This window comes from Clytia hemisphaerica, unplaced genomic scaffold (genome assembly GCF_902728285.1).
Source record: "Clytia hemisphaerica strain Z4C2 unplaced genomic scaffold, Clytia hemisphaerica genome assembly, whole genome shotgun sequence".
In the NCBI taxonomy this organism is placed as follows: domain Eukaryota; kingdom Metazoa; phylum Cnidaria; class Hydrozoa; order Leptothecata; family Clytiidae; genus Clytia; species Clytia hemisphaerica.
The window spans coordinates 172,949-195,433 of record NW_027104039.1 but is presented as its reverse complement, the minus strand read 5'-3'; the positions used below and the strand labels follow the sequence as shown (position 1 = coordinate 195,433).

General features: G+C 32.1%; 1 protein-coding gene across 5 annotated transcripts in view; it reads left to right on the top strand.

Annotated features, from left to right (window-relative positions):
* The first annotated feature begins 1,842 nt into the window (after positions 1-1,842).
* Positions 1,843-22,485, top strand: part of LOC136811767 (RNA-binding motif, single-stranded-interacting protein 2-like) — a 46,230-nt gene continuing 25,587 nt past the window's right edge. For 2 of the 5 annotated variants that reach the window (XM_067068390.1, XM_067068389.1), the window contains exon 1: positions 11,551-11,610. In XM_067068390.1, coding sequence (XP_066924491.1) covers positions 11,566-11,610 — 45 coding nt within the window. In that variant the 5' untranslated portion in view covers positions 11,551-11,565. Of the gene's footprint in view, positions 1,914-7,367; positions 7,500-11,550; positions 11,611-17,200; positions 17,222-22,485 lie in introns of those variants that run through there. The other 3 variants (XM_067068391.1, XM_067068392.1, XM_067068393.1) reach the window with 3 other exon arrangements.

Genomic DNA, 22,485 nt, shown 5'->3' with positions numbered 1-22,485 from the left:
GTTAATTTATAGGATCTCCACCTCTAGGGAGGTAGCTCCAAAAAGCCAAATATCAGCCCATAATTTCTTTCTAAGTTGCTATGAAGGAGATTTCATCATGAATATAGGAAAATTCTAAAGAAAAAAAAATTCAAGTGAATCAGATTTTCAGAATTTTTCGCGCAAATAACTTTCACGAATTCGAATTTTAGAATTTAAGGTGACAGGGAAATTTATTTTGACTACTCTAGGCATTATTTTCAAACTAGCCACGATTATAATTAAGATCGCTTCGCTCGCTGATATTTTGAGAAATTAAATGTATTTTTTTTTAAATTTCATGAGAAGTAGGTAAACGGTTTCAAAAGGAAAAAAAAAAGTTCTGTATTTGGTAAGGAAAACTGCCATTTTTAATCTATTTGCAAGGAAGAAAGATTACATATTATATTTATTATATTTTCACGGCTTTCATTTTAAGGCTGAAAAATTGACCAATGGAAATTTCAGTAAAGAAAAGGCGCCAAAAAGAATTGCTGCCTGCCTAAAAATCGCTAGCGAAAAAGCTTTATGCGAGAATGGGAGAGTTCCGATTTAAGCGTATTATAAGATAGAGAAGACAAAAGTTTTAAAAAGGAAAAAAAATACATGTATTCACGGCCTTCATTTTAAGGCTTAAAATTGACCAATTGAAAGAATAAGATCAATACAGAAAAGGCGGGAAAAATAATTGCTGGATGCTTGCTTCATGCGAGAATGGGAGAGTTCGGATTTAAGCGTATTATAATATATAAGAAGATAACTTTCACGAGGAGTCCATTTTCGAAATAATGCGTTACGGTGTCGTTGATCGGAAAGAAATATACGTTTTTTTAATAAGAACAAACTATATAAGAACATGAGGCTTCGATGCCCAAAACGTTAAGAACAAGTTAAGAAACATTTTAAGGCTTTGGGGACTCTAAAATATCCTTATTTCTTAGGAAATGGACAAACATGCTCAAAAAATGGATTGAGTTAAAATTTTGGATGTTCTTATAAAAAAAACACGTGTACTCCATTGAGCGAAGTAAAAAAAATGAGATCGTCGCAGAACCTGTGATGCTTACATAAAACAATTGTTTCTTACAATTATCGAATTTTGTGACCTTATAAAATAAGCGAAAGTCATTGATGGTCAGTTAATTAGCAATTAAAGAGTTTTGTGTTGTTTTAATGGGTAGCATGTAATTATCGCGTGATTACAAGAAAAACATAATTATCCGACAATGAAATTTTCTGTTCCTTTTTTTATAAGAACATATATATTTCACATAAAAAGACTCTAAAAATTTTCAAAATAAGACAGTATAAACTACTTAAATTTCTTTAGCTCTGAAAACAAAATGTGAAGTGGAACGGAAAAATCATAAAATAATTCTCACTATAAAAGAGATGTAAAGAATGAAATTTTTAAGATACATTCATCAAAACCAGAGACATCACCCGTTTGCCAATTAAATCCTTCATTGTGCCTAAAAAGAATCTTACCGGCTCATTGCGTGACTATTGGTGATACATAGAAGTTAGCTTGTGAATTTTTCTTTACATGAATTTTAATATCGTTTTTTCCAAACACATAACTGTAGTAGTGAGTATAATTCTTATAAAAAAATGCGCGTTCTAATGATAAAAAAATCAAAGAGAAATTGGAATTCTTGATCTGTTTAACCTTTGTAAAAGTGTAATTACCTCAAATCTTTTTGTTTTGGTTAATGGGCTTAATGGCGAATATAATTGGAGTTTGTGAGCGTGCTTAAAATTTTTCGAATTCTGATGTCAGCTCATTAGAAAATCGTCGATGTGCGGTTGAACTTCAATAACTGGGTGAGATCTTGGAAATAAGAATTCCAAAACAAAAGAATCAGAAGGAAATGAGAATATTAGCAAGCACACAGGTAACTCTTATGTTCTATAACCATAAGAACAGGTTAAGAACATTTTTAGGCTTAAAACACAAAAGGTTAAGAACATCCAAAGTCTCCATAAATTAAAAAAACGTGTACTTTTCACTTTGACTTTTTTTTCGCAAATGAAAGATCTAAAATTTTCACGTTGACTAATTTAGCCTTTTTTCACCACATTTCATTCATTTTACTAGGGGTTTCAGCCAGACTAAGTTTCGCGAAAATCGCGCAAAATTTATCCAGGGGTTTTAGGGGTTTCACAGCGCTTTACCCTAAGAATGAAATTTATGAAGCCTTCGAATGTTCTTAACTTTTTGAGATTTAAGCCTAAAAATGTTCTTAGCATGTTCTTATTTTCACCATTTTTTGGGTACCTTAGGGGAACTTATTTTGGGGGGAACTAATTTTGGCGAGCGGCGAAAGTCTTGAAAAATTTTAATTTTGGCGGGAACTTATTTTGGCGAATAGTGAATTTTTTGCCCCCGCAAGGAGCGCAGCGACTGAGGAGGCATTCATAGCTTCACGCAATATATTGGACTGGAATCTCGATTTTTTGCGAATTGTTTTTGTTTTTGCGTCGTAATCGGCTTTCCGGCCAAATAAGTGTTCCGCAAAAATATTGCGGTAAATTATACAGCGGTAAATGTTATACATATTTTCATATTATTGAATATTATTATTAAATATATTATTTTATTAGTTTTGATTTAGGATTGAAAAGCTGAAGCGAGTGTTATAAATGCAAATTATAGAAAAAGTATAGTGATTACACCATAACACGAATTACAATATTACTTGTGCAAATCAAAACAAACAAAATGGCAGACTGGTTATGAGCTGATTCATTGACTGGAAAAAGTGTTTTGTATGTCAAATTTTGTTTCTTGTCTTTCAAACTGAATACTAAATACTGTAATTTAGCCAGAAGTTCATTTCAGCAATCATTTCAATTCTTTTTCTGGAATCTTTAAAGAAGTTTGCTCAAGTTTTCAAATGTACATTTGATATTTTTGTTCAAACTGTAATTTATCTTTCTCTGTTATTATATTAATAACTAGCTTTTATTTTTTATAGAGCTTCTTGAGCTTTAAAGACCATCATATGGTCGTAACTCGAGAAAGTCCTTGGTAAAACAAGATACCGGCAAAGTACAAAAAAGTTGAATGTACACATAATAAGTAAAGTTGAATAGACCTTTTTTCAAAGAGGACGTCCTGTTGAATAATTATGTAGTCCAGCCATAAAAACAATGATAGTATGTATGCATTTGTATTGTAATAATTATGCATGGTTTTATCATTGTTTTTCTGCTGGAATACATAATTATTCAACAGGGTGGCCTCTTTGAAAAAAGGTCTATCCAAAAGTGGTTGAATGTGTTGAATGTCAATCAATGTTTTTTTTTTGGTCTTCAAAATAGATTTACCTCACTTAGAGTGTTTTCACTGTTTGTTCAGTGTGGTAAATCTATTTTAAAAACCTGAAAAAAGTTTGTTTACATTCGTTTAACTTTGCATGCGCACGTTCCACTTTTTCATGCAGTTGTGATAGGGGCCGTCCATATATAGTACGTACGCAAAGATTTTCCAAAAATTTGATACCCCCTCCCCCTTGTACGCAGAGAACAATAGAAATGATGTCATTTAAACAATAGATGTACGCTTTTGCTAAACCCCCTCTCCCTCCTTCACTGTGTACGTACTATATGGATGGCCCCATAGCCTAAATAACTTACGCTCTAGGGTTTGGTGAAATAGCTCCAATTCTAGCTTTCCAAGTTAAGGCATTTAACGGTGGTTAGACTAGGCACACAGACAGTCATACAGGAACACCATAAAGTGAGAGATATAGCTCAAAAAGTCTAGATTCCTGAAGGCCCGTCTCTTCATTGTCTGCGCTGCAATCATATCTTAATGGCTTCAATCCTTTCAGCTTGTAGAAAAGATTGCATCATGAAAAGGTAGTATGCACTTGAAAAAAATTAGGCAAATTTCAACTTTTCGACTGTACGTCTGAATGGACCACAATGACATTCCTTTATTTTCTTTTGCCTGCAATCACAGCGTAAGCAAGTGGAGCCCGGGCCTTAACTAGGAATGGTCTATTTCAGATGGCACAGAACTTTTTGATAAATTCTATACGCAGTATCATCTTATCATCTTACTATTGCTTACTAGGCAAAGTAGCAATAGCATAGTGTCCTCCCCCCCCCCTTTATAAAGGGGGGGGGGGAAATCAATTTTCCAGTTTTGAATGGGTGAGGGGGGAAAATGAAAATTTGAATAGTAAAGGGGGGAAAAAAAAGAGGGGGGAAAACATCGATAGTTGGCGAATTTGGTGGGGGGAAGTGTGAAATCACTTCAATTTTATTTCAGCAACCAAGGTCAGTCAACATGATATCATGTGATTAGATCATGATTGAAAATTAACCAATTTTCGTTCTATTTTGTCAAGTATTCCTTTTGCAGCAAAATTTTACGTCTGTGTCAGGTTGAAATTTGAGAAATTTATACGGGTATATGGGGGGGGAAATGATATTTTCAGAATTTTCTGGGGGGAAAGCAAAAAAGAGGGGGGAAACTAAAAAACTGAAAAGTCATAGGGGGAAAAAAAAGAGGGGGGAGATTTAAAAAAATCAAGAATTTGGTGGGGGGAACAAACCCTGGAGGACACTATGAATAGAGAATTGTTGAAATATATAGCAGCCAATGAAAAATAGACAAGCTATTTTTGATTGGTTACCTTGTTGATTTATTCACCGCTATATATTTTGCCTACAATCTAAGATGTCTGCAGCATTATCGGAAAAGGTCTATTTAGTGAATGATCATGACATATATTGTTGTAAGAAAAAACAAACAAACAAGGAGATGTGAAAAGTCAGTAAGATAATGATACCATGATTTTCGAAATATGTTTTTGAGAAGCTTTTCCAGCTTTTCTTTGAATTTTATTTAATTGTCAAGCATGAATTCTTCAAGTATTTTGTTAATGGAATATAATTTTTTTTTCAATCAATCAATAAATAATTAAATCAATCAATTATTCCTGATTATTTTCTATGCTTTAATTTTTAAAGCATTAAAAGCTTTATAAGTGCATGAGATGACCTTTCTGTGGGGGCATTTAGTGAAAGCTATGACTAGTTTAACTTTGGTGGGAGCTAATTTGGGCGAATGACAGCGTAAATCTGTTCTATTTTGCCTTATTTTGAGCGATTTTGATCAATTTCAGGGGTTATTTAGGCTAGGAAACAAAACATTTAATTTGGCGGGAACTTATTTTGGCGAGTGAGCAAAATATTTAATTTTGGCGGGAACTAATTTTGGCGAATTTTGCCAAAATTCCGCAAATTCGCCAAAATTAGTTCCCGCCAAAATAAGTTCCCTTAAGGTATTTCCTAAGAAATCGGGCGTTTTATGGTCAGCAAAGTCTGTTTTAGGGTCAGCAAAGCCTAAAATGTTCTTCACTTGTTCTTAATATTTTGGCCATCGAAGCCTTATGTTCTAATGTACTTTGTTCTTATAAACAAATATGTACCTGATTTCAGCAAAGTTTTGCAATTACTTTCTTAGATTTATTCTTGAAAACTAGCCTTCAATCCTTATTACAGACAAAAAGCAACGGAAATAACTCATAATAACATACAGTCTGGTTTGTCATATTTTTTACCTAATTTAGTTAGGGAACTAATTTGATATAATCTACTTTACAAATTGGTTTTTCTACTTTTTCAAAAAAGACCTTTTAAGATTGCCAGGAATGTTTTTTCCCAATCAAAACAATTTGCATCAGTTTTTTGAGACCTTTGTTTGTAAAACTTATCATCAAAGGACATAATTTGACGCTTCTACAACCATTTGGTTACACCAAGTAATTTAAAACATAATTATGCAGAAATTATGCCAGAAATTCTTTTGTTGGTGTATTCTGCTTTGTCAGCAAAAAATAAATTGTGTACCATAAAAATTATCTTTAAGTCAACTATTAGAGAACTTTGAACATAGAGGGAATTAAACACATCATATTTCTTATGAAAATTTCGCTCCCTAGCCTACTCGAGTACACGTTTTTTAAAGGGAACCTTAACTTGGCCCTTATATAGAAAACGTGTACTTTTATATGGGTATAGTTATTCTTAAGTATGCTCGGGGGGAGGGGGGAGTGCTTAGGCAAAACTGGTGCCGGTGCCGGGAACAATAAGGGTCCCTTTTTCACATACTCGAACGCTCGGAAGTCCCTCAAAGGGGACCATTAAAAGGCATAAGTCTACGAAAATCGAAAATCAACTCCCACAAAGGGTCATAAACTCTTGAAATTTGGACTAAAATTTGAAAATTTTGGCTGAAATTTTGGAGATAAAGTCTCTCTAAGGGAGGCAAAAACGTCAAAAGATGGACAAAGTTTTCGGAATTCAGTCCATCAAGGGACTTTGGCTCGTACTCGGGCTCATACATACCCGTCATCTCGCAAACCTAGTAGCCCCCCCGATAAACCCACCCTCTTCTCACAGACCCGGTAGGGCCCCCTCCCACTAGAAAAATTGGCCAAAATATCCTCCCCAGTGGAAAAATACTCAATTTTTTTCCTGCCGTAGATACTGGGTCTGTGTACAGATAATGAGAAGGGGTATTTATACAATGAATAACAAGATCTACAACATTGGTACCATTCCAGCTTGAAAGTATTCTTATAAAAAATTTAAGAGAAAATCATGTTTTTATTATAAGCCTATTTCTCTGGTTATAAAAAACCGATAAAGATCTTTTTATCAAAGAGAACAAACACGAATAAAAAAGCCATTATTATCAAAACAATGAAAACATGATTGATTGTCAAACACAATAAAATGATCCGGATAGGGTTCAAAACTCATCCGGACAACTTTGCCGTATAATAAACATTTTTTTTTTGAATGAAATCTTTTTACACGAATCGAAATTTGTGACTTTTTTTATAATGTGCTGAATGTATGGTAGAGAAAGAGGGTTTTTCTTGTGAGAGAAACAAGCCCAACGCGTGAATGAACATTCTCTCTCTCAAAAAAAAAAACGCACAATTTTTTGAGTTCGTGATTATAGTAAAAATACAAGAAACAGCATGGCTTTTTCTAGAGAGAGAAAAAACTCAATGTACGTACATACTTACTAACATGAAAATAATGGAGCGTATAAATTTATAACTTTGTTAAAAAAAAAGTTGTGCAAAAAGGAAAGAAAAAAAATACAGTGGGAGCAGAGAGCTTTGGGGTATTTTTTCTTTCCTCTCCATAAAGAAAATAACTGAATGTATATGTTTTTGATCTCTCTTGAATATTTCATGCTAAATATCTCTTATGGAATGTATTACTAATAAGAAACTCATTGATACATAATTAATAACAGTTGCAATATACCATACCATTTTGGCATCAATCGGTTACTTTTTCGAATCTTGAGTAGTTCTTAACCTATCTTTATTTTTTAAAGAGTCATTTTCTACAACATTAAAATAATTTGTTGATTGGTGGTCAAATTGTTGGTTTGAATTGTTAAATACAAATTTTGGTAACATTTTTGTAGTATGGTACAACAGCAGGTCAGTTCTTTTTGATTTGATTTTTACACCCGGGGGGGGTACTAGGATTGACGGGTGTCGGGTATGTGCGTGCCAGACCTCTGGACCCTTACCCTTAGAGAGACTGAATTTTGGTGAAAAGGTGACCCTTAGAGAGACTCAGTGTAGAAAAACCCAACCCTTAGAGAGACTTTTTCACAAAAAAATTCTATAATGGGCCAAAGAAATTCGATTTTTAAAAGAATTTCTCCAATTTTCGAAAAATTTCTCTAATTTTTGAAAAATGTTCTCACTTTTTTGAAAAATTTTCTCACTTTTTTAACTTTTGACTTTTCTTTGACCCGAGTTTGTGAAAAAACCGACCCTTAGAGAGACTGATTTTGACTTTTGTTGTTTTGGTAACCCTTAGAGAGACTTTGGGAGGGTGAAAAACCCTACCCTTAAGGCACGCACATACCCAGCACCCATTTTTGCCTAAGTACCCCCCCCGGGTTTTTACAACAATATTGTGGAAACTTTCTTTCTTGATGTCAAGTTGCATCAATGTGCATCGTTTTTTTCTAGGTTTGTTTTATTATATACATTAGAATTTTATAGTTTGTGATTTATTATGTGTATTACTCATCAATGTAGTAAGATAATTAATCCAAATCAAAAATTGAACTCAATTACATACAATGGAAAATAATTATTTCAATTTGAGCAGTAAAAAATAAAGGACTGCTTTTAATGGTGATTTCATCTTTGACTGTAATTCTGAATAAGTTATTCTGTCGAAATTAAGAAAAGAATAACCGAGATGGATTATTTTTGTTGAGGTTATCGAGTTTAAAACTAAACAAGCATGGCTAAAACAAAGCCACATTCAAATTATAAAGTAAGGCTCAATTACCTATTTACTAAATGTAATTACTGAAACACGAAAATATATTATTAAATTATAAAGTTCCATTCACTACCACCCACTTCGTACTACGATACAACATTATACCGACGATCTTGTGTTCAAAGTAGAAAGAGTAGTCCAGGATTTTGTCTTATTGTACGTACAAAGAACTGCATATAAATCTATTAAAGTCAAGAGAATTTTCAAAAAAGCTTCTAAATCTTTTATCCATAGTGTTTGTAAATTTATAAATGAACTGTAAGGAGTTTCTACGTTAATTATTACCCTGCCTCCTTCTTTTTAATGAATACGATAACATTAAGTATGGAGAGTTGAAAATGAGACTTTTATTTAAAATATCTTACATCGAATGATCAAATTGAAATGCTGTTCTCAAACTTTTTATTTTTACCTGGAAGAAAAATTGCAAGAGGCTTTTATGAAAATATGAACTGGGAGATTGGATTCTAAAGTATTCAATTTTTTGCTATATACTGGTTCAGGTACCATTTAACATAGAAAGGAGCATGAGAACTAGCAAATAGAATCATTCTTACTTTCCCATTCCAACTAGATGACAAACAACAAATTGATAGGAAGTTGAGAGAGTAAACATAGAGCTGTTTCGGAAAAAAGATAACATGCTATTTCTTGACAGTAATCATGTTGTAAAACATTCTTTGATCATTAGAAGCATTTAGCGACAACTTGATCCGAACAACAAAACATTTACTTTATCCTTTGTATATCCTATTCCAAAAGAGTGAGGCTTTTATCCTTATCAAAGAAACATCTACATTAAGCTTACTTTGGTTTATTAGATCAGAGTACTATCAACAATTACCACAAAAAATGATATAGTTTAGCAATGATTGAATGCTGCAGAATCTATTTCGGCATTTTTGAATTTTTGACATTATTCTTAACATATTCGTCAGTCATTTAATTAGTCTGAACTGATCATTATTATAGAGTTTGTTCTAATAAAAGTATTTAAAAAAACCTTTAAAACTCTATCATTGATTATATACCAGATAAAGTATACCTCGTCATTTTGACGGAAAAATTAGTGTTGAAAAGAAAAGAGAGAGATTTTATCAGATTTTATCGGTAGCTTTGAATTTCTCTTTGTAAATGAAGCCTCCCAGCTCTTTATGGGTTTATGATTTGATGTGCAAATATGAGTAAGCCTAATCGTCATAAACTAAGCTCTATAAAAACCCTATTTAAAAATGTGTTTATGATGACATAAAAACTGTTTTGGCTTAAGAATTTTGAATGGCTCATACATGCAATAAATAACCTCAGTCATCCAGGCCATCTTTTAAGTTTTTTATGAAGAAAATAAAGTTCATCATCATTTACAATTATAATAATATTCAGTTTCGATTTTAAAAACTTCAGGTGTTAGCTCTTAAAATCTTAGTTTGGGAAATTTTCCCGAGATCAGGGGAACTGAGGAAGTGTATTACAAAAGTGCTAGTGATAATTTGCAAAACTGAAATTATAACACTCAAAAGGTAAGATTTCTACCCTTAATATCATTTTAAAATTATGGCCTCAAACTCAGGAAATCTGACTCTCTTTCTTTGATAATGTTATACAACTAATGCTTATCAGTCACCACCATAAAGAATTAAATGACAAATCATATCCTTTCGTGCAGAAATGAGTTACTGTATTTTATATAAGAACAAACTATATAAGAACATGACCTGGCCAAAATGTTAAGAACAAGTTAAGAACATTTTAAGGCTTTGTGGCGACTCAAAAACACCCTATTTCTTAGAAAAATGGTAAAAAATATTCACAAATTGGCCAAATTAAGAACATGTTAAAGAACGCTAAGAACATCTGAAGTCTTCAAAAATTTTGGATGTTCTTATAAATGGAATAAAGATTTTTGAAATTCCTTTAGAGTTTCAATCAAATCTTACTCTGAGAGCTCAATCTTATCTGATCAAAGTCATTTCACTATCTCTTAATAACTGAGTAACTGAATGATTTTGTGTCTCCCTTTTTTCATAGCCTGACTTATCTAGAGCGCTACAGTGTTATATTGTGTTTTAAATCAAAAATTTTAAGTAAGAACTTGTAATGACGTGATACGCTCCATTGTTTATATTTGTTGTCAGAATTTCGACTGCAATATATATTTCATGCAGCGTCTAATCTCAAAAGTATAAAATATGTACCTATGTTACATGAATAGGAGACGGGGAAGCCTGGAGAAAGTCAAAAGGTTAAAGAATCTTTCAAAACTCAAAAAAAAGTTTGAATGTCCTATGTAAAATTTATTAGTTATTAAATATTATTCAGGCCCGTAGCAACCGGGTTGGTGGGGGGTTGGTTGCACAGGGGCATTTGCAAAAGTTTTTCCAAAAGTTGGTAGCTTTGAAAAATCTTGTATTTTTAATGGCTTCATTTTGAACATAATCCTTTAATAAGATGCGTTTTCCAGCAATCTAGACACCTTATAAATTGCGAAATTTGGCCCTCAGTTTATATTTCTCACTTTGCCTCCTCAAAATGAAAATGCTTCCTACGGGCCTGTATTCGAATCTTTTTAAAAGTTGAACTTGTTTCCAGTCCCCCGTCAAGGACTATCCTTTTTATATTACTTTCTATAATTCGAACCTCCCTGTAATTCGAATAAAAAAGATTCCCCGTTCGAGTTCGAATTAGAGAGAGAGAGAGAGAGAGAGAGTTGATTGTATCAGTAAAATAAATGGCACCTAACTATAGCCAAGTAACTTCCCGCTGAGTTAAAACATGGTTTTTGAAATTTCACCATGCAAATAATTACACATTTTCAGCATGCCTATTGCACGAAAATTTCTTTCTTGCCTTTTCATTTAACCGATGGCTACTTTTAAGAATGTTTTATGTTTTTATAAGAATAAAATATAATGAGAATTTCAGGCTTCAAAAACTGAGGCTGAAATATTGCAAGAACTAGGGTTCACTAGATTGTCATTAGATTTCTTAAGACTTACCAAAGATATATAATGAAAGAGGTCGAGGTCTGAGGTTATTCTCAAAAAGTTATTTTGTATCGTCCTCATTTTTCTTATCAAATAGTTCTTATAAAATAAGAATATGATCTTGGAAGTTGATTATTGGCTTTCAGTTTTTCCCATCAATTTCAAACAACATAACTGCGAAAATCATTTTTATCTCAAATGTCATCACAAACGACAAATGACAATAATCGCAAACCAAATCTATAAATGGTTCAACAAAAAGGTACCTAACTCTACATATAAGCTTCCTAACAAAAGGATGGGTGGCTTAGATCCTTTAGATCCTTCCCAAGAGGGGGATGAAAATTTTCTATCGAAAATTTTATATTTTTATTTTATATCTTATATTAAATTGAGAATAACTTGAGAAATTACTGACCTATGAAACGCATTTTTTCAAGAATTCTTAAGAATGTTCATGTTGGAATTGACCATGAAGACCATAAGCACAAATTTGTAAAGCCGGAAGGGCTAGATGTCGTGCTTTAAGCCATTGCAGGCAAAAAATCTCAAAATTTTGGTATTGTTTTCGAAAACCCACAAAGCTTCTGATTGGTCAAGCGTTGAAATTTTATTATATATAATGTCACGTGACCTAGGTAGGATTCCCTACCGGCACACTTTTCAGCCAAAGCACGACATCTAGCCCTTCGGGCTTTATAAATCTGTGACCATATAAGACAAGTCACTATAACATTTTGAGTTTTTAAGCCTAAAAATGTTTAATATAATGTTTTCACCATTTTGTCAGTACTTTTGTCAATTTTCCTAAGAAATCGGGTGTTTTACTGTTCTTAATATTTTGGTCATCGAAGCCTTATGTTATTCTATAGTTTGTTCTTGTAAAAAACGTGTTTGCCCAGAAATGCTACAGACAAAAGCTACTGCAAAAATAATAGTTCATATGTTGCAGAAAGTAAACTTTTATTCATCACCGTAATTTTTTAACCTCCGCCAAACCCCCACCCCCAGTCTCCCAAAAAGCTCGCTGGGTATTAGGTTCTTATAAAGAATGAATCTAAGGGTTATAAATGTAATTTCACCCTCAAGAAATTTTATAACAGATTTTTTCTTCCATAGGCCATATTATTATTATATATCAGTGGATTTTTTCATAACAATAAATACAAAGTATCAAAAGAGGTGAATAGTATAAGATGGATTAAAATATTTTCTTCCAAACTCATTCATTCAAATATCTTGACCTATCTTTTTGAAGTACTGCTATTTCTTAAATTTCGAGACCTTTTCATAAATTACGTTACGAACATCACTTGCCCATAGTGTGCAGAGGGGTCCAGCCCCCAGCATTTTTCAGGGGGGGGCTAAGGAAAATAGCCCCCAGCTAAATTCTAGAAACATAGCCCCCACCTTCACAAAGCTTGAAAATTTTTTTCAAGAAGGATAAAACCTTCCCCACAGCATAGATTTTTAACATAATTCAAAATATCTTCAAGCTATCAGCTCGGCCCCCAGTTCTATTACACAACACTCAGCCCCCCTAGCAAGCTAGCCCACAGTATTTTTTGAAAAATACAGCCCTTAATCAAACAAAAATGGTTCAGCCGGGGGGGGGGGGGTGCATTCTATGTTGCCTTGTATTCAAACAATTACCATGTTGATTATGTCCCTTGAGACATTAAATAGTTTCAATAAAATCCGTTGGGAATTAATCACCTTAGCATTAATGACATTAATTTCAAAACGAGGCAAGTGATGTTTGTGACGTAATTTATGAAAAAGTCTATATTATGCCGAAAACCACTTAGATTGTTCTTTTCTGTCGACACTTTCTTCATTATTCTTATAAAATTGTTCTTATAAAAAAGGGAAGTGTTCTTTAAAGTTTGACACCATATTTCATGTTCCATCGATGACAAATCCTGCTGGAATTTCAATTTCATTTGTAATTTAATAAAAGGATTTTCCGGATTATAAAACGCATAGAAAAAGTAATACATTACTTGTATCTTGTAGTAAAACATCATTGAAATTGGCAGAGTAAAGCTACTATTACTATTCCATAAAACCCACAGAATGATCTCCAATTCCAGACTCATAAAATAATCACTATCTTGTTTCCTGATTATCTAAATTTAAATTTCCAAAATAAACTCTTCATATTTTGAGATCTTGAATAAACAAAAGATTTAATTTCCACGAATCATCTTATTTCCAAGAAAACGTTGCCTGGTTTAGGTTACGTTGTTTGTTTCGCTTGCTGTATGGTATTTGTTTGCAAGTTTTTTTTATAAGAACAAACTATATAAGAACATAAGGCTTCTATGATGTTAAGATTGTTAAGAACAAGCTAAGAGCATTTTAAGGCTTCGGGGACTCAATTTCTTAAAGGAAAATGGACAAAAATACCAACGAAATGGGAAAAATAAGAACATGTTAAGAAATTTTAGACTTAAAACTTAAAAATTCAAGAACATCCCAAGGCTTTTGGATGTGTATTGGAAATTGTTCCTGAATAGAAACTGAAATCTCTCAAATTGCACCGACTAGGTATTAATATAATACCCCTTGCTTCTAAAAAAACTTAGATTAGTATATTTTTGAATAATGCATATTTCAAGATAATGATGAAAGCAAAACTTGATTGAAAGCAGTATAATTTGATGTTTGAAAGAGTGGCGGCAAAAAGCTATTTAACTGAAGAGAAAATGAGAGAACATTTTGATTAAATTATAGGTTTGACATCGAAGTATGACCTTTTGGGTATGGAGTCATTTTGATAATAAGATAACTCCAAATACCCGTTTTAAGAACATTTTAAATAAAATTCTTTAAGTTTCCAAAGAAGCTTTCTGTAGAAGAAAATAATAGGGGCTATGAAATTATAGATTATAAACGTTTTTTATAAGAACATTCGCAATTATTGATGTCTTGGCTCTTAACTTTTTGAGTTTTAAGCCTAAAAAAGTTCTTAACATGCTATTAATTTAGGCAGGCATCTTTAAGTATTTTTGTCCTATTTCCTAAGAAATCATTCGTCTTAGAGTCTGCAAAGCCTTGTAATGTTCTTAATTTGTTCTTAACATTTTGGCCGTCGAAGCCTCATGTTCTTATATAGTTTGTTCTTATATAAAAAAACGTGTAGAGCATCATCAGACCCATTGAAAAGTGGATATTTTTTGTAACGAGAATTACAAACTAGAAGAAAGTCATTTTTCTGAAATTGTATGTACTTTAAAAGGTGGGCACAAACGTCTTTTGGACGTCCAATGTACGTTTCTAGGACGTCCAAAAGTCTTAAAGCTGTCCATTGAATGTCCATAAGACGTCGCGCGTCCATAGGGAATAAATTTCGGATCTGGAGACAGTATAAAGAAATTTATTGACATTAAAAAGAGAAAATAGCTTCAAAAACATATGATTGAAATACAACACCAATCGTCAGATACAAACAAATAACACACACCTCTCAGATTTTTCTGTTGAAATTCGAGATCCTCATCACATCAAGCTAAAGTTGTAAACAACTGGAAAGTAAAAATACATGAACAAAAAAACAAATTTGAAGTGCCTTCTGCTGCATCAATCACTATAAATATAATCTAAACATTATTATAGTTCGTTCAAAAAAATCGATAATTGACTATGTAAACAAATGAGTCACCGTTTATCAGAAGTTCCTCTTCAGTAGCCTCTTGAGTTATAAACCGAAAGAAAATACTTGGCTCTTGGCCTAGACATGGTTTTGGAGATCACGCTTAAAAACCAAAGCCTCAAATTGGTGTCGTGGGGTTTTTAAAATTTGGTCAAATTTTCTAATGAATTTTTCTTCATCCTCAACATCCTCAACATCACGTTTTTTTTTTTATAAGGAACCTTAACTTTGCTCTGAGCCTGGAGTTCCTTATTTTTACAGAAAAATTCAGCCTCAAAGTTCCTTACCGATTTCCTTATTTACATAGCTGCTAAGTTTGGATAACCATCTCTTACTGTTCCTTAAAACTTGTTTTCTTATTCTCAGCCTGAGCAGTTCCTTAACAATTCCTTATTTTTTGAACCATTTTCAGCCTCGAGTTCCTTATAAACGTGTTCCTTATAAAAAAAAAAACGTGTAGATCAAAATCTCAAATTAACCTTACCGTGTGAGAATACTTTCTGGATTTCTTAATTTTTCTTTTATGGTGCTAAAAATGAATTAATTTCGTGTCTGAGGCTGTTTCTTTATGTTATGATTGCTGAAACACTGATTATGTAAAAAAGGAAATGGAAATGTTGACCCCTCTACATGGTTTAGTGTAGTAGCACGAGAATTGGCATTACATAGTTCCACGTGCCATCATGAAATGTAAGTGAAGGGATGCGATGTAAAATTGATTTCATTTCTTTCTGTTGGAAAGTCATGGATATGGCTTTTTTACTTTCTTGTCAATACAGCATGATCTGAATGTTGTATGAACATACAACAAATGTTAATAAGTTTTAAGTTCCATTGGCAAATGATTGTGGTTTCCTACATTTTTATGATCCCTCAAAAGTGTTCACAGATCATTCAGCTATAATAATCCAATCGTAGCCAATCTTTTCCTATATTGAAAACACGGACAGAATAGAAATCTCGCTTTTTTGAGGATTGGGGCGATTGGATTCGTTTTGGTTAATGATGGTTGGAATGGATTCAAAGTCTACTAGAAATTTATGACATTTTTATGACAATTCTTAAGAAGGATACTTTTTGAATAGATTTTTTTGGAGATTTGTTTTCAGTACAGATTCCCTTTTTATTGAATTTTATTGAATTATGTAGTTGCTTGCAATATAGCCTTGTTGTAATTTTGGGAGGAAGTTTGACTATGATGGTCTTTTCAAGATATTTGACTTAGTTCTTTAAATAATTTCTTTTTAGGTTTATCTAGAATAGTTAAAAATAATATCAAGAATTTTCTTAGTGATTGTGGTGAAATATTTTGACATGGATTTTTATTTTGCGGTTCCTTCTTGTATTTTTGGCACTAATATCAAAAAAGGGTGGGTGGATTTTTTTGATGGGTTTTGATCACACAAACAGAACCGTTATTCATGTACTCATTACAAAAATATTTCATTTTTTTTGTTGATTTTTAATTGCTAATACCATTCTAAGCATTTCCTCTATGTAATGTTGGTGATTCTCAATTCTAATTATTATTTGCTTTTCTTGAATTAAGTCATTTGTTGTCATTACCGGAAGGTATTTCAGGGGTGGTATTGTTGTTGTATGTAATGTAGATGAGATTTTCAAAGATTGAAATTGAAGTACTATAAAAGATTTTTCTTCAATATTCAAAATGTTGCATTAAATTGTATGATTGACAGCTTTTAGTCTTTGTGGTGAAGGACTGGGTGTCATTAGTACAGTGCTAGTATGTATTCATACTTGTGCTACATATGTGACAGTCAATCTAAAAGAGTTTCGGAGATTCTCGGATTTTTTCCAGGAGCTGGAGCTCAACTACTTTTTGCCTTTACTAATTCTGATGGGGGGGAAAGTAGACCTATCGCAGCGCCATCATTCAAATCAGAAAGTGAAGATGCTTTATTAATTTCAAAAGTTATTGAATTTATTCTTAAAGTATTACTAAATTCCATTTAAAATCAAGTTTTTTTTTGAAATTACTAAGCCTCATTTTAAAATAAAAGAACCATTTTGAGTGTTTCTTATAGAAAAAGTACTTTTTTTTCGTTACTTTTAAATCATGCCCATGTGCTTTTTACAGCTATTTCGTGTTTTGCTCATTTTATTTGAAGAAGCATGAGGGGGGATGTGTATCTTTGTAAGGTGTTGAAAAAGGAAAGATGTGATCAAACAGAATTGTTAGTAACATGGTGCTAAAATGGTGAATGTCTTTTGCTTGTTTTGATGTTTATCTTTGCTGTGTGGCTGTGCTTATTGGGTTTACCGAAATATTTATGCACTTAAAAACCTGTTTTCTTGCCAGAATGAAAAAAAATTCAAATTTTGATTTTGCAAAGCGTCCTTAAATCCATGATTTTATTGGTAGATTCTTTTTCAGAAGTTCTTATTATTTTAGAAATCAAGCTAAAAGGAACTGTAACATACAATTATATCTCAGAATGGGCTTAAAGCTTTTGAGTTAAGGAATTCGAGCAGGAATTCAAAAAAATGCTCACTTTACTTGTACATACTGTACATTTTAATTTGATTCCTAGTTCTCAAGCATTTTTTTTATTACAAACTGTAAAGCAATCTTTTTGTGATTGAAAAAAAATATTTTTCATGTTTGAACAGGGGCTACATTAAAGAGAATTTTATTTGCTAGCAAAATAAAAGAGAAAACACACAAAACACATAGCAGAACATAAAGCAGGATTAATATACACGAAAGAGGCTACATCTTTTTTACAAATATTTCGCAGCTATTTAACTTTTTTTTCTCTACTATATCTACATGGGTAGAACAAGAACATTTTCAAACATTTTCGAGCACAAAACCTGAAGTTTGCAAGCTGATACTTAAAAGATTGAAAATTTAAATGGAAAGTGAATTCAAGTCGGAAATGCCTTCTACGGCTACTTAAAACCTTTCGAAAGCAGGGGGTTTGAACGTTTCGTTTTGACTCAAATATGTTTTATGAGTTTTAACGTTCTTATAAAAAATGTTTAATCGCATGCACTTATAGCTATTTTCTCTTTCTTTCTTTGTATAAAAACATAACAAAAGGCTCAAGAACGTTAACAAGATTAAACACAAAACAAAAACTATTATTGTAATTCATTGAGAAAATTATTCCTCAAATCTGATTGGTTTAAAAAACATGTTTTACAGCAATTATAAGAGATTTGATTGGCTAACAGTACAATCAAACCGCATCTGATTGGCTCTTTTTTATGTTTTTAAATTGGTCACGCAACAAGGAATCCGGGTAGACGCTATCGAAAAAAACCGGGTAGGCTTTCAAATTATGTTTGAGCGTAGTGAAAAGAACAATACACTCAAGATATGAAATGTTTTTACTCTCTTTTTATAAGACAACGAGCTTTCCTATTTGAACCAAAGCTTATAATCTGAACAGCTTTATCGAATTGATTTTTATATTTGCCTTATGTGTTTTGTACATTTTAAATAACCATCAAGTTTTACTTGGGTGGAAAAATTTATTATTAAAGCTCACCATGATTTGGTTTTTTTTTGGTTTGTGTCGTAAAGCGAAACCCTAAACCCTCTTTTATTGTTTTTAAGGCTTTGGCGCTTCGTTGAATCTTTTAACTAGGGTTACACACAAAGTATAAGATTAACAGCCCCTACACGTTTTTTTTATAAGAGCAAACTATATAAGAACATAAAGCTTCGATGGCGAAAATGTTAGGAACAAGTTAAGAAAATTTTAGCCTTACTGGGGAAAATTGGAAATTTACAGTTAAAATACTCTAAAAAAGTATTCTTATGTTCAGCTGCCCAATTCCATAATGGTGATATTCTTAGCATCTGAATCTATTGGCTAATTTCATCATGAATGCTATAGAGTATATCATTATAAACAAAACCGTGTAGAATATATGAAGCTGTATACTTATCTTGCAAAAGCAATGTAAAACATTTTTTACCATCAGAAATGTAATTCATACCCGGTGGAGCAACCGTAAAAGTGGGGAGGCTGAAGGCTCAAATGGGATAAGATTCACTTGGAATTTGAGAAAAAAAACCTCATTTTCTCAAAAGTAGGGAGGCAGTCTCCACTTATGCCGGGCCTGTAATTTATGAAATTTTACTTAAAACTTCAATGCAAAGTCAAGCATGCTAAATTAATTGGCTTCATTTTGTAATTTTAGAAATAAGACATTCTATATTGCCAAATAGAGCAATCAACGAACGAACTGAGTAGCTTTTTTGTTTTGACGATTCGTTTTAAAACTGAAATGTTTTTGCAAGCTCAGCATTTTTTTTAGCAATCAAACCTCACTTTTAATACTGTCTTGAAGAGCTTACCTTAAAGAGCTGAATTCCAAGCAAATGTTAAGAAGATATATAACAAGAAATTGCCAAAATATTCCCTGGATTTACGAGGAGTTATTAGGCTAAGCCCGAGCAACGTTTTTCTTGTTCTTATTAAAAAAGAATGTAGGCACATAGGTAGCTCACGATAAATTGATTTTGCACGAACGAAAATTAAATCTTTTCAAAGGGTATTGCAATTGATGGCATTCCCATTACAATAGAATTTTCCATGTTGTTTCAAAATATTTCATTAAGTTATTCTTACAATGTATAAATTCTACTTCTTATCTCTGATTCGTGACTCTATATTCGAATTGAAGATTTTAATAAAATAATTGACCAATACAAGAGCTCAAACAAAAGAACCATTGCAGTTATTACGATACAGGTATTATTATTAATCATTCTAGCAATTTTTACGCTCAATGTCATATCTTTTGCAAAGAGAAATTTTAATTGACATACATATTATTGAACTTGAGTGTAAAACTTAAATCTCAACATAATAATAGCAGGGGGTTGTAAGCATACTGACAGTAACACTGTGCTTAACTTGGCTTGTGTTTGTGACTTATGAATGATGTATGGCAAAAGTTTTATGTTCACGTAGAACTTTTTATTTTTGTCGTTTTCTAGCATTTAAAAAAAAGGGTTTATACACTAAAATTTATGAAACCCTAAGAGAAGTTTTAGAGACACAGTAGGCTCTCGCGTATTCGAACTTCTATAATTCGAATCTTTCTATATTTCAGACTAATTTCCAGTCCCTGTCAAGGACAACCCTCCTCGTAAAATAATTTCTATAATTCGAATCTTTTTGTAATTCGAACAGATAAGATTCTCCGTCCGAGTTCGAATTAGGGAGAGTGAAATATAATAGCAATAAACTTATCGTGCACTCCGGTTGGAAAAGTACTAGGAATAATGAAACAATTATCGTCAAAAAGCATACCATACCATCTGTTAATTGCACTTGATTATTAATTAGAGAATAACACACACCTCATAATACGAAAGCTATGTAAAAATTGGACAAAAGAATTTTGTAGATGGGAATTTTCCTTGTTGGTGGTTGGACAGTGGATTTGATTGAATTTAGAATTATGGGTAATTGATGAACCATTTCTAAAAGGTGCTAGAAATTGTTGTAAGACAATAATTTGTGAAAGCTTTGAATGATACGTAAAATACTTAAAAACCTGCAAAACGTTTTCTTTTTTGATGGTTGGTTGGTGGACTGAGAAATCGAGGGTTTGTTGGAAGAAGGAATGAAGTGAAATGAGATGAAAGAAAATATAATTTATTTGCTTCTTTGAAGAAATTGATAATTATATTGTAATTTTTGACGTATGAAAAGGATGTAAACAAGGACCAGTATTTTTATGATTTTTTTTCTGGCCATTTTGTCGACTTCAGAAGGCTTGGTTGATGTTAGAATCGGAGTAGATAAAAAAAATTGGGAATTTGTTCATTTTTTGGAAAATTGAACTAAATGAGCCCCTGTTCAAATTATAAAATATTTTTGTATAAAGAGCATAGTTTTCTGCAGCTCAAAAGATCTGAATTATTTTATTATTCGAGCTCGATGCTCGACATCAACAACAACTTTGTTTGTTCAGAATAAGGCCTTAGAAATTTAATTGTTAAACTACTTAAAATTCTAATTTTGAAATGTTTCGAATACTTAAAATGTTGACCAATGTTCGTGTGAACATATTACATGCTTTGTACGTTTTTTATAAGAAGAAACTATATAAGAACATAAGGCTTCAATGGCCAAAATATTAAGAACAAGTTAAGAACATTTTAAGGCTTTGCGTACTGTAAAGCATCCGATTTCGTAAGAAAATGGAAAAAAGAATCTCACACAATGGTGAAAATAAGAACATGGAAAGAGCATTGCCAGGCTTAAAACTCAAAAAAGTTAAGAACATTCAAATGCTTCAAAAATTTTGGATGTTCTTCTAAAAAAAACTGTGTTTAAAACTAACTTTAGTGTTATTTTGTTATGTCAAACTAAAACGTCATTCCGTTTTACAACTCTCACAAATTCTCACTACATTGGCAATAAAAAAGGAAATGGTGGTGAAAGAAAATGACATCAGGTGTGAAAACATGACGAGTCAAAGCATTATTTAAACGATATAAGAACATCCAACAATTTTGAAGCATTGGGATGTTCCTAACTTTTTAAGTTTTAAGGCTAAAAATGTACTTAACATGTTCTTATTTTCGCCATATTTTGAGTATTTTTGTCCATTTTCTTCCAAAGAAATCAGGTGTTTTAGAGTCTGCAAAGCCTTAAAATGTTCTTAACTTGTTCTATTTACTTGTTCTATATTATATAGTTTGTTCTTACAAAAAGAAACGCGTAAGAGAGGATAGAATTGCAATGTATTGAAAACATTGCATACAGGAGGGTTTTGCTACCACACTAAGGAATCAAAGTCATTTCATTACTTTGTGTGGAGACCTTGAAGATCCATGATTAGTAATTTTCTTTCATAAATCTGGAAATATTTTGAATTAGAAATCATAAAATGCAAGTGAAGATTTTTGTAACCAGTTGTAATTTGTTGCCTAGACATTGTTTTATTTCGTTAGATTTCCAATCCTCTGAAAGTTTATTTTTTGGGAAACTTTTGGAAATATTTGGCATAAAAATGACCAGTTCCCAAAATGTAGGTTCGGTAAAAAAAATAATCAAAAATGAAAAACTAGAAGATGGAACCAGTCATCTATCATTGACGTCAAAAAAAAAGAAAAAAAAAAGTAAAAACAAAGTTAGAAAGTTTGAAATAAAAACTGTGAAAGTGTCATGACCTAAAGAAACATTTATCTCCTCAATATTATCATTTAGATCTTGAAGAAAATATATTTCCATTTTTCACCTTTGCAGTAAAGTGTTCTGTTTGAGGAGTTTGTGGATTCTTCCGAAAAAGATTCCATAGAACAGTATCGCTTTGAATGTCAACATATCTTAGATAGCATAAGTTCAATACTATACAATGTAGTTTAAAGTAAGCTTTATTCTCTTGGAAATATTGATATTTTTTAAAAGGAACTGGGTATACTACAGTGGGTGCATCTTGCAATTCCTGCATTAACAACACTCATGCGTAATTTGTCGTTCTTTCAAACCA